This window comes from Camelina sativa, chromosome 12, assembly GCF_030686135.1.
Source record: "Camelina sativa cultivar CO46 ecotype springtype chromosome 12, ASM3068613v1".
Classification (NCBI taxonomy): Eukaryota; Viridiplantae; Streptophyta; class Magnoliopsida; order Brassicales; family Brassicaceae; genus Camelina; species Camelina sativa.
Window position 1 is genome coordinate 4176286 of NC_141891.1, and position 12448 is coordinate 4188733.

Sequence of the window (12448 nt, forward strand, 5' to 3'; positions counted from 1 at the left end):
TGGTTTGCAATCCTCACTTTGCTAAGAATCAGATCATTCTTCTCTCTGAGCAATATTTTGCAGCCATTTTCATTTATCCTTTAGCTGTATTGTATGATGGAATCAATTTAGAGAGGTATAGAATTTCAGGTGCAGTGTTTTCTAGAACCATAAGATGTTTTTCCATCTACATTTTATCCTCTCCTTCTTGCATGTGCTTGCAAAATTATTTGACATGTGTAGTTTTATTCTGTTACGATTAATCTGCTTTTCCGTTGAGCCTATCTGTTGTTGGTTAGCTATTCCTACCACTGTAACAGGATGTACATCTCAATAACAGTTCGATACCAGAAGTTTCTAGTAATTGCATTTCTCAAGACCTCTCTCACATATAGTCCCTCAAATCTTAGGGTAATGTAGCTATAGATGTTTCTCGGATTATCTTTTAAGAGTGTGACAACAGAGTTGGCATCAACTGATATTGCGAGACACATGCCTTTATCTGCGCTGCAAGAAAGTTCTACAAGGTCCCCATTTAACCAATAAACCTGAGAAGTGTGGTTGAATGACCTTTTTTGTCTTGACCTTCTCAGGTTTGTGTGAGATAGCAAACCTTGTAGTCTCTGTTTTCTGTGTCTAACATACATTGGCGTTTGCTATTTTCACATTGATATATGAATACGACGAACTCATTTTTTTTTTTTTTTATAATGCAGGGGGATTAAGAACCTGCAAATTCGAATAAAAGAGTCTGACTTGAGGGCAACTCCTGTTGTTGATTTTCAATTAAAAGTAAGGCTGAACCCTGTTAAAAATTGTTTATACACTTTTTTTCCAGAAATGAAAACTAGTAAGAGCAGTTCTTAGCATCACAAACTTGGAAAAATCTAATTGAGGACATCGTCCAGGGAAAGTGGTGTTTGACCCTTGATTAGCTCACCGATCTCAGCTTCACAAAGATTGTACTGATCTCTTAAGACCATCATTTGATGATGAAGATCAATCATATGCCTCTGAAGATCGACGACTCTAGCTTGGCGCGCTCTCTTCTGCTCAGCAGAATTCCAAATTTCTTCCATCCACTCTTGAAACAAATTTTTCTGGCGAAACACTTGCATCGACTCAAGGCAGGAATACAGAAGCTCCTTGGACAATTGCTGAGGGGACATGCAGCAGGTTTGTACAAAGGACACCAGGAGGGTTAAGCAGCTTTCAGCCTCAACTCGTCTGTCAGCTGTCTGAAGACCTTGTTGTATAAGTGGATACTTATACAACAACCTCTCCCTAATTTCATTAGGTGGGATCTGCAAAAGAGTAAAAGAATGAGACTGAGGAGACCAGGACGACGTATTCATTGTTGGAAAGTTGAACTATGTTCAAAATCTCATCGGATGTTTAGAACCTTCATAGATGTTTTGACAAATTTAAAAGCAAGATGTAAACAAAAATAGAGGTTACTGCATTTTATTATTCTGAAATCTGAACAAAATATCAACTCACTCACCACTGGTGGAGGAGGTGGTGGAGGAGGCATAGAAGAAGGGTGAGCAGCAGAAGAGATAGGCCTGAGATCTCGCTGCAAAAAAAAAGATGATTGTTGTTTAATCAACAAACAACCAAAGACTACTTAACTGGAGAGAAAGTGGCGATTAAGAAGATTGGTAATGCTCACCACTGATGGAGGAGGCATAGAAGAAGGGTGAGCAGGATTGAGATCTAGCTGCTGCTGTGGCGTCTGCAAAAAAAAAAAAGGATGAGAGACATGAAAGGAGAAACCACACAGAGTAATAATAATTGACATATTTACTGACCTGAGGGTAAGGAAGAGGAAGATAGGACGAGATTGGCCTTGGATGGTCGTGTGGAAACTGCAAAAGAAGGAGAGTCTATAAAACTCTATACATATATTCAGATATCCAGAGTAATAGACATCACTCACCTGAGAAGAGTGAGGAAGAGGAGGATGGGAGGAGATTGGCCTTGGATGTTGCTGGTCGTGTGGAAACTGCAAAAGAAGGAGAGTCAAGAGACTTATGAACATATACAGAGTAATAGTTGGGTGAGGAAGAGGAAGATGGGACGAGACCTGAGAGGTAGAAGGAGGGTGAGGATGGGAGGAGATTGGCCTTGGATGATGTTGGTCGTGTGGAAACTGCAAAAGAAGGAGAGTCAAGAGACTATGCACATATACAGAGTAATAGTGGGGTGAGGAAGAGGAAGATGGGACGAGACCTGAGAGGTAGAAGGAGGGTGAGGAAGGGAGGAGATTGGCCTTGGATGATGTTGGTCGTGTGGAAACTGCAAAAGAAGGAGAGTCAAGAGACTAGAAAAGTTTTCTATACATATCCAGAGTTATAGACAAAAACAGAGACGTTTCTTTATGGCATTACTGACCTGAGGGTAAGGGTGAGGGTGAGCAGCAGAAGAGATAGGCCTGAGATCTCGCTGCAAAAAAAAAGATGATTGTTGTTTAATCAACAAACAACCAAAGACTACTTAACCGGAGAGAAAGTGGCGATTAAGAAGATTGGTAATGCTCACCACTGGTGGAGGAGGCATAGAAGAAGGGTGAGCAGGATTGAGATCTAGATGCTGCTGTGGCGTCTGCAAACAAAAAAAAAAGGATGAGAGACATGAAAGGAGAAACCACAGAAACCACACAGAGCAATAATAATTGACATATTTACTGACCTGAGGGTAAGGGTGAGGGTGAGCAGCAGAAGAGATAGGCCTGAGATCTCGCTGCAAAAAAAAAGATGATTGTTGTTTAATCAACAAACAACCAAAGACTACTTAACTGGAGAGAAAGTGGCGATTAAGAATATTGGTAATGCTCACCACTGGTGGAGGAGGCATAGAAGAAGGGTGAGCAGGATTGAGATCTAGATGCTGCTGTGGCGTCTGCAAACAAAAAAAAAGGATGAGAGACATGAAAGGAGAAACCACAGAAACCACACAGAGTAATAATAATTACACAGAAACGTTACTTCAGAGATTAACGTTTAATGATAAGAAATGCTAAGGGTAACGTTTATTATGAACTCACGAGAGAGTTAGAGTTAGAAACGTGTTTAGAAACGTGAGTTGTCCTTGCAGCAGGAGGAGAGTGAGATCTAGAGCGGTATCTGTGTGGAGGAGGGGGAGATCGGTTTCTCCTTGAAGGAGGAGGAGGGGAGCGAGACTTAGGAAGAACCCGTTTATCATGCATGCTGCAGAGAGACAAAACACACAAGATGAGTGAGAAACAAGTATAAAACGAAACCCATATCACTCTCCTTATAAAATCTCTATACCTCTTATTACTACGATATGGGCAGGATCTGGCGAAGTGACCTCTACGATTGCAAGTTAAACATTTCAAGACAACACAATCTTTTGTTCTGTGTTCATATGTCCAACAGTACACACAACCGTTTTTACTCAAATCATCACCCATTCTCCTGCACTGAGAGAAAGAAACAACAACAACAACAACAACAGCACTAAATACATTGAGGAGTGTATTAATACAGAACCAAAACGAAGACTCTCTCCAGAACCCAAAAAAAGACTCTCGCGATGGCAAAATTTTCTCTCTATAAACAAATCTAATGTAAAATTCCTCTTTCTTGAATGATTCATTCCTATTTCTCAAGAAACCCCAAAACAAAATTCCTATTTCTTGATTGATTCAACCAACAAAACAAAACTAGAAATACAGAAGAACTTAATCCGATCCGCCAGACGGACGAAACTCTCTCTTTATACGCGATCGCAGATACTTAAATCCCCAGAAAATGCGATTCAGATAAACAAAAACCCTAAGAAGATGCGATTCAGAAAAACGAAAACCCTAAGAAAGTGCCATTCGATTCGATTCGCAAAGATCACAACGATAACAAGTTTGATTCGATTCGAAAGATTTCTAAAAAAAACCCTAAGAATGCGATTCGCAAAGATCACAACGATAACAAGTTTGATTCGATTCGAAAGATTTCTAAAAAAAACCCTAAGAAAATGCGATTCGCAAAGATCACAACGATAACAAGATGATTCGATTCGAAAGATTTCTAAAAAAAACAACTACTTCCATAAACAAATCGAGATTAGGGTTTTACCTGTCAAAAGCGAGAGATCCACGTCAAAGAACACCTAGGAGAGAGAGAGCGATATTTTCGTTGAGACTTGACAGATGGCTTTCCGAGAAAGGTATTACTTTGACACGATGGCTTTCTCGTGTTGATTCTTTTTGTTTATAAAGGGGGAAGTAATACACTTGGGCTAAGAAAGCCCAACAAGGCCCACGAGCTACACACTGTATTTGCGCATCCGGTTGTGCAATCTTTCTTTATTCTGACTCTGGTTATTGTTTTTCTTTTTCTTTTGCTAATCTATTACTAGTATATATGTAGGCAACGTTTTGGCAAATAAGAATACATCTTCGTATGGTATAAAACGAATGATTAAACCATGGAATACTACTACAAGTTGATAAATATATTACCAAACGGTATCAATACAAATCAGTCCACTAGGCCCACGAGATACACACAACGAAGTACTGTATTATTATTGGTTTTTTTTTTTTGCTAATCTATTATATATGTAGGCCATGATTCTTCTTATTAGACTTACTAAAATGTTAGGAACCCCACGGTGTAAAATAATACTAAATGTTATTTAGTAGACTTACTATATATATATATATATATATATATATATTTATATATATGGCTAATGTTGTGTATTTGTTAAATGTGTATATCCCTTATATCTATATATATTATGTAGTGTACAATGACTAAGTTTGAGTTTCACAGTTTTAAAATATGAAGATTATTTTTATTTGTAGTCAAAAAAATATTGTAATTGTTGCTACTAAATAGTCAAATAAATTTGTTACATAAATGATACTATGTTTTTAGATAAAACAAAACATTAGAAAGGAAATTTTGTTACTCATTTAATACATTTGACATTTATTTTAATCGAAAAATAAATCGTTCAGCATTGTTAAAGAAAAAACACACACTTCTTAATCCTCCATCGTCCTTCACTGTATTTGTATCGTGTTGCGGTGAGTTCCAAGCTCCGTTCTAGTCACCCTGACCCCATTCAAAAATCATATTTAAAACTTATAGTATGGAACTGGTTTTGGCTCGAAGCTTACACTTATAACACAGATCCCAGTGTTCCTCTGCTAAAAAGAGAACGATTATATATCAGATTAAATAGATTAGTAACTCGACGACACAAGCACTGACTTGGAACTACCACTGGTCAGGCATGACTTCTCTATTGACACCAGAGATGCTCATATCAGTTTAAAGACAGATCTTGTAGTTTGCATCCACAATGTCACGATCGACCAACTCCCACACCACAATAGTAAGGTCCCTGTTTCTACCGAAAAAAGAGAAAAAAAAAAAAAAACATAATATTAGATGATATGATAAAATGTGTTGTGATAAAATTAGGACCATGATAATTGAATTTACCTGAGGGTCAGGGAAGCCACCACATGTCGACCAATTGGCCAATTTACATCCTTTTGAATCAATGTGTATTATTATTGCTCAATCCCATAATCACGTACCTTTAAATCCACAAATAAATAATTAGTGTATGATTGATTTTCAAAGAAATCATCAGATGAAAAATAAAAGGAGTGAGCGTACCAAGGCTTATCAGAGAAAACGTTGGGGTGGATGAGGGCTATACTATTGATGTGCTAATTTGTTTTCCATCTAATGAAAGGTTATTTATACAGATTGAAGATGCATGGTTAGGGTTTGGTTCCAAATAAAATCGATAAAATTGTGGTGATTAAGACTAAAGATCTTTTTGCAATCCGAAATGAATGCTAAATATCATAATCTTAAATCTTAATCACCACAATTTTATAGATTGGTTGTTGGAATTAGTTTTTAGTTCCCACTATTGTTGTGATTATAGCAATATCACTTTTAGTATAATTTAGCTTTTTTCTCATATTATTCATCCAAATCATAATATATTATCACAAAAAAAAAAGATTCAACGTAAGTAAAATTTTAAATATACAGAAATAGTTTTTTCTTCAGATTTGAGTAAAAAAGCTGAATATCTTTAGTCAGTCGTTTCAGCTATATTTGATTTTTGTAAATAATTATATGTAGAATTAACTTTCGACTGAAAGTTTTTGATATAATTTTTTTCAAAAAAAAAATGTTTTTGATATAAATAAAATAAATTAATCATATATATATATATATTTAGTTTTATATTTTTAAAATTTGTTTTACATTGTACCACAAATTTGGCTAATATAAATTTGTTCAGTAAAACGGGATATTATTGGATAAAATTGTTTATTGTATAAGCCACATTTGAATTTAATTTTTGGTGGAAGAAACTATCCCGACAAAAGACAACAAATAATATCCCTTATTAATAGCATATTTCTTAGTTTCGATTTTTTTTTGGTATTATGTTAGCATTAAACGTTTTATAAATTTCTTTATCTCTAGAAATCATAACAATACTGATTTCCTTATCTTTACAAAAACGGAAAAGTCATAAATTTTTTTTTTTCTGTCAAAAATTATTTTCTTTTCTATATCTGTATTATCATTAAAAAAACTCATTAAGGGATCAAATCGAGATATTAGGGTATTTAGGTTTTAAAAAAAAAATATTAAATGCTAATGGCATTCCTTGTATATATAGTTTAAAACTCCGATGTTTTTTTCCTAAATATACTTGGAATATATATATATATATATATATATATTTAGATAACATAAAAACACAATACTATATACAACCAATGTTTTAGATATGAGGGATGTTTTTCTCTATTCCATTATCTCACTGTTTTTTTTTTCTTTTCTTTGAAAGAAAAGACTTAACCATGATTTCACTATTTATACATATATATAAATATATATATAATAACCTTTTATCTATAAGATTTACACAATTAAATTCTTGCCATTTAAATAAATATCAAAATTTGAACTTATTATTTTTAATATACAAATTAATATTTAAAATATCTATAAAAAATTAGTATTTATAATTTAAATATTTTTAGATATTTGTTAAAAAAAATTCTTGCGGATTATGCTATGGAATATGTTAGATAAATATGATTATATAGCTTTTTACAGGCTGGTTTACTAAAATACACCAGACGTATTACGTCAATTCTAACCGCGAAAAGAAAAATAATAATACAATCAATAAAAAATTATATAATATATATGTCTTAATCAAAACATATTAAAAATTTAAAAAATACAACATATATTTTAAAAAAAAATTGTATGAGAGAGTTTCATATCCCTGAACCCAAAAAAAAAGTCCGTAAAATTTGTTTTTTTTTTACTCTTGTTAGTTGTTATTGATTTCTTTTCAAAATTTTGACTACTTAGCTTTGCGACCATATACATACATATATTTCCATAACTACGTTGCCACTCTTACGATGATACGTCTTCTTTGTGTGTTCATACTGTATTATATAATTGAGCAATTAATCACGTGAATCATCCATTAATTGTAACTAAACCTAGACTGTAGGTCTCGATAATCATCGACTGTAAACCTAAACTGTTTCATATAGATTAAACCTATTTACGTATGAATACAAGAGGTTTTGAAGCTAGAAGAAAATTGTTTTATTAGCGAGCTTTTTTATTGTGCATGCAAAGTCAATATGTTAGGAAATGCAAAGTCTAACCAACTCGTGACAGCATCTAGAATAACGGAATAAAAAAAAAACAAAAAAGTCAAAGTCTCTCTCTCTCGGCATCGGCAAGCTAGAGGGCTCCACACACACTCATCACCAGTTACAAAAGTACAAAGAAGGGCCGGGAACTAGGTAAGTGAACACACAAATTACACGTGTTGTGTTGTGTTATCATTCGTTGCTCTAAAAGAAGCGGAACTTAGAGTAAACGGACAAGGGAACGAGTCAAAGCAAGTAAGGTGGTGCAAACTCCATGCGCGACATTGATCTTTTACTATAAACCATTGTAAAGGATATGTTATCGGAAAAACTACTCAACGGAGTTCCATAAACAAATCGAGATCAGGGTTTTACCTGTCAAAAGCGAGAGATCCACGTCAAGAACACCTAGGAGAGAGAGAGCGATATTTTCGTTGATACTTGACAGATGGCTTTCCGAGAAAGGTATTACTTTGACACGATGGCTTTCTCGTGTTGATTCTTTTTGTTTATAAAGGGAGAAGTAATACGCTTGGGCTAAGAGAGCCCAAAATTTCATTAAAAGCCCATAACTATTCATAGAACGGTATAAGTACAAATCAGTCCACTAGGCCGACGAGCTACACAACGAAGTACTGTATGTGCATCCGTTGTGCAATTTGCCACCACAAACTTCTTTTGAGACCATTAAGACAAAAGATTAGACAGAGATGAAGTTAATTATTTTTGGTGCAAACGTGTTTAAAGTTTCTTCGTTTTAACCAACTCTCTTGTGGATGTGCAGGTTGATCAGCCCTAGGGATCGGTGGAGGAAATCAGCCAACTCCACATCCTTCTCGACCGCCACGACCCGTCTTCCCTTGGCCTCCTTGGACAAGGATGGTCAATCAGCCTCTTTGGGTAATTTGTGTTAATGCGGTTAAATCCAAGCTAACAGAATTAACGTAAGTTATCTGAATGGTATAAAAAGAATAATATAAAGTAGAACCTATATAAATTAATACTCTTCAAAATTAATAGTTGTTATAAATTAATAAATTTTTACAGTCTCGAGTTGGACCGGTGTAAAAAATGACACAATTCGATAAAATAATAATATAATAACTTTTTTGGAAATCTTATGTAAAAATATGATCCCAACAATATCATAAATTAATAATGATAGAAACTATATATATATATATATCTCAGAAAATCTAGTGAAATATGACTTTCTTGTTGTTTGTGTATTATTGAATTTGCATTCTAGTTAGAATTCATCACTAATATTTTTTATTGTATTAAAAAATTTTGGTGTTGTCTTCTCAAATCGCATACAAAAATTGTGGAAAGTCCTAGATGCGATAATTGCCTTTTACATAATTAGTTCTAAAGTCACCATAATATTTTATTCAACTTCATCGTTACCATGAATGATAGTACTAGCAATTTCTTCTAAACTCTAAACTTCTAACATTTATCATTTTCACCTAGATAATTAAGTAAACTATTAGCTTCAATACTATTACGATAGTCAAGATTATAAATTAAATAAATTCCATAAAAATATGAATCATAACAAAAGTATTTTTTGTAATAAAAAATTTCAAAATTATAAAAATAAATGAAGTTAATATATTATTATTAAAACCTCTATAAATTAATTAAATTTCATAGTCCGAGTTTATTAATTTATAGAGGTTTTACTGTATATTTTCTTTAATAATAATCCAAGGAAAGGACAAGTATGTAAAAAGAGTAAAATAATAGAGATCAAATTCCAAAGAGGTGCAACTGTGAACCGTTTATTACAAGACTTTTTCGACATTGATCAAAGTCAAAACCTGAGTGATTGGGGTTTGCAAGGAGGAATCAAACCTATAACCTACATCCCACATACCTCTCACATCATCGAAAATCCAAAAACGTTGAAGAAACTCATGTTAAAGAAAAGAGATGAGCACTTAAGCTTTAGCTTCTAACCAACCATGATCATCTTCCTGGTGTGACACTGACCCTACAACACCTTCAATAGAAGCTTCTTCCTCACCTTTCTCTTCTCCGCCTTTCTTTCCATACATTTTTCTTCTAGCTTCCCTACGAGCATCTTTCTTAGCTATATTCAAGTCTTTGAATCCTTGCTCGAACTTGGCCTCATCCTCAGGAGTAAAGAAGGCTACTTCCATTTGACCTAGCTCTGCATACTTTTGCTCCACTTTGGTTTTCCAGAAGAGACCCATCTCCGTGTCCATCTTTTGGTATGGTGTTTTCAGCAAGTACTCGTCTATTCCCCCTGCTTTGTCGATGCAGCGGAGAGCGTGTGTTGTGACTTTTACTTTAATGTGACGGTCGAATATGTAGCTGAACAATCGCTTATCCTGGACATTCGGTTTCCAACACCTTCTTGACCTATTCTCAAATCACACCACAAAGTGACAACTTTGAGATTAACAAAGATAATCTTCAGAATCATAGCATGATACAGAAACAAAGCAACAATGCCATCTTTAGATTGAGAATCTTTAGAACAATAGGATGATATGATACAAAAACAAAGCAACAATACCATCTTAAGGAAAGGGCTAAACAAAATGAGGCACACTATACAATCTCTAACCATCTAAGATTTCGAACTCTATGGATCCTACACATCTCTACACCATTGTTCCACAAAATTGAGAATCTTAATAATAGTAGCATGATACATAAGCAACAATGCCATATTAAGGCAACAAATTATATGGCTAAACAAAAATGAGGCACACTATAGTCTATACAATCTCTAACCATCTAAGATTGAATAGTTTTCAGATTTCACTTCTACCAAATTGAAACCAAAACCCAGAAAGCATTCCTAGAAACCTACAATTTTCACAATCTCAGGCTGTAAATTCATTCAACCAATCTCAAGCGAATACACATACATACATACATAACATTATAAACAGATTGAGAAGGACAGAGAGAGAGAAAGGTACAGACTTGTTTCCACCGTCTTCACTGATGCGGTTGCCGTACTGGATATGACGGCCGGCGTAGAGACCGCGTTTGGCTCTGCCCATGACGACTTTTGTATCGGGTACACAAGCTTTAAGCTTCTCCTTGAGCTCCGGCGTGATATTCTCCGCACCCACTCTCTTCACAAGCTTCTTCATCATCTCCTTCCCTCTAAACGACATTTCTCTTTCAGAAAAATCACAGATCGCAAAATCACACTCTTCTTTCCCCAAATGCGTTTCTCTCTGTGCTTTTGGTATGTGACCTGAAGATGACAACAACAAAAATCGGTTTAGCCAACGATTTCAATTTAAACCGGAAAAAAAGTTAGCAAATAAAATCCGGTATGCTATTTCGTCTTATAGCTTCGTCGCTCGAATCAGATCGGATCAATCTTATCTCTCAAGTGAAATCAAGACAAACAGAAGTCGGAAACAAAGAGAAGCTGACCTGAAGTGAACTAAATGGTCCAGCCACGAGAGTGAATAAGCAGAAATGAATCTGAGAGTCGAAGTTTCGGCCGGCGATGAGGACCGGCGTCGTCGATGTAGCGATCTGAGAGCCTCTTTAGGGTTCAGTTTCTGAGATTTAAGTGTTGGGCTTTTTTTGTTTCGTGAGCTCAAAGGCCCAAATTAACTTTCCCATATTATTACGGTTCGGTTCTACTTTCTCAATTCAGATTTATAAAAAACCAATATCAACACTTAGCATAGACCGAACCGAGTCAAACGTGAATAAGAAAGTCTGAAATTGAGTTGACTTTGGTGAATTGACATCCTCAACCCAATCAACAATTAAACCGGCTAAACCAAAATTGCAACTCTGAAAAATAGTATTGTGTCCTCTATCGGTGGGTTAATTAAGAGGATGAAGTAATGAACTATATTGTCTTCTTTGTCTGTAAAAAAGTAGTAATTGATCATACTGATACAAGTTTCGTTATTATCATACATACAAAATAAGAAAATACTCAAGGAATCAAAACAATATATTTCACAAATATAAAGATGAAAAAGTGTACAAAGCTGGAAAAAGATAAAAGTATTCGACAATATTCAAAAGGGTGGTTGTCCAACAATATTACCAGGAGGATCATAATTACAAATGATAAATGTGTCACCGCTCTTGCAATGACTGATTGCACACCCAATCCTCGTACTCTTCCTCCACACAAGTTGTGTGTAATGCAAGCAATCCCCATTTGCCTTGCACCGGTAAGTCCTTCGGTCGTAGTACTTCTTCTCCGAAGCCCACCCAACCACCGCGTCCTGTGGTCTCCATCCTTTTCCGCTCCCCCAGAAGAGATTCTCTCCGTAAGGTCCCCCGGAGTGGATAAGGTTGCAATCTCCACGGCGTGTTCGAGCCCACAGGTTTGCGTAGCGAGCTAGACTATTGCTCCATTTTAGGGGACGGAGACGAAGCTTGGCTCGTAAGATGTTGTGTGGCTGGAGAAACTGCTGCTGAATAATGGTGTTGCGGGTTAGGGTTTTGTATTGAGAAGAAGTTAGTGGTGATTTTATTGGCGTTTTGTTGGATGGGATTTGAAAAGAGAAAGAAGGAAGTGGAGTTGTGATGGTTATGGTGATGATAATTAGGAATATCAAAGTTTTGGGTTCCATTGGGAAGATGAGTTAGATTTGTTTGTGACCCTATAGATCTAGTACTCCATATTTATATATACATGCACCATTGTTTATGCTTTCATTTTTGTACGTATATCTCATCTAAAGAATCTAACAACATGCTCTATGTTAATAATGTGCAATAACACAATTGTGCTAATCATTTCGGTGGAACATTTGA

The 12448-nt window shown here is 35.3% G+C and overlaps 3 protein-coding genes across 7 annotated transcripts; all 3 read right to left on the minus strand.

Annotated features, from left to right (window-relative positions):
- Positions 1-735: 735 nt before the first annotated feature.
- Positions 736-4273, minus strand: LOC104730096 (uncharacterized). Of its 5 annotated transcripts, XM_087478362.1 has the most exons (14): positions 4077-4273; positions 3273-3424; positions 3026-3188; positions 2818-2880; positions 2671-2721; positions 2521-2583; positions 2374-2424; positions 2212-2277; positions 2066-2131; positions 1919-1984; positions 1791-1847; positions 1652-1714; positions 1484-1555; positions 736-1283 (listed from the first exon to the last, which is right to left on the minus strand). In XM_087478362.1, exons 2-14 carry the CDS (start codon positions 3413-3415, stop codon positions 867-869), a joined length of 1341 nt encoding a protein of 446 aa, XP_087334488.1. In that variant the 5' UTR covers positions 3416-3424; positions 4077-4273; the 3' UTR covers positions 736-866. The 5 variants fall into 5 exon arrangements, with proteins under 5 accessions (XP_087334488.1, XP_087334489.1, XP_087334490.1 ...); XM_087478363.1 differs by lacking the exons at positions 2066-2131; positions 4077-4273 and having other exon boundaries at positions 3273-4066; XM_087478364.1 differs by lacking the exons at positions 1919-1984; positions 4077-4273 and having other exon boundaries at positions 3273-4066.
- A 5121-nt stretch (positions 4274-9394) lies between these two features.
- On the minus strand, positions 9395-11294 carry LOC104730098 (uncharacterized). The gene is made up of 3 exons (XM_010449197.3): positions 11096-11294; positions 10631-10910; positions 9395-10057 (listed from the first exon to the last, which is right to left on the minus strand). Exons 2-3 carry the CDS (start codon positions 10825-10827, stop codon positions 9613-9615), a joined length of 642 nt encoding a protein of 213 aa, XP_010447499.1. The 5' UTR covers positions 10828-10910; positions 11096-11294; the 3' UTR covers positions 9395-9612.
- Positions 11295-11700: 406 nt separating this feature from the next.
- On the minus strand, positions 11701-12264 carry LOC104730100 (pathogenesis-related protein PRB1-3-like). Its single transcript, XM_010449199.2, has one exon. It carries the CDS (start codon positions 12262-12264, stop codon positions 11701-11703), a length of 564 nt encoding a protein of 187 aa, XP_010447501.1.
- Between the last annotated feature and the right edge of the window lie 184 nt (positions 12265-12448).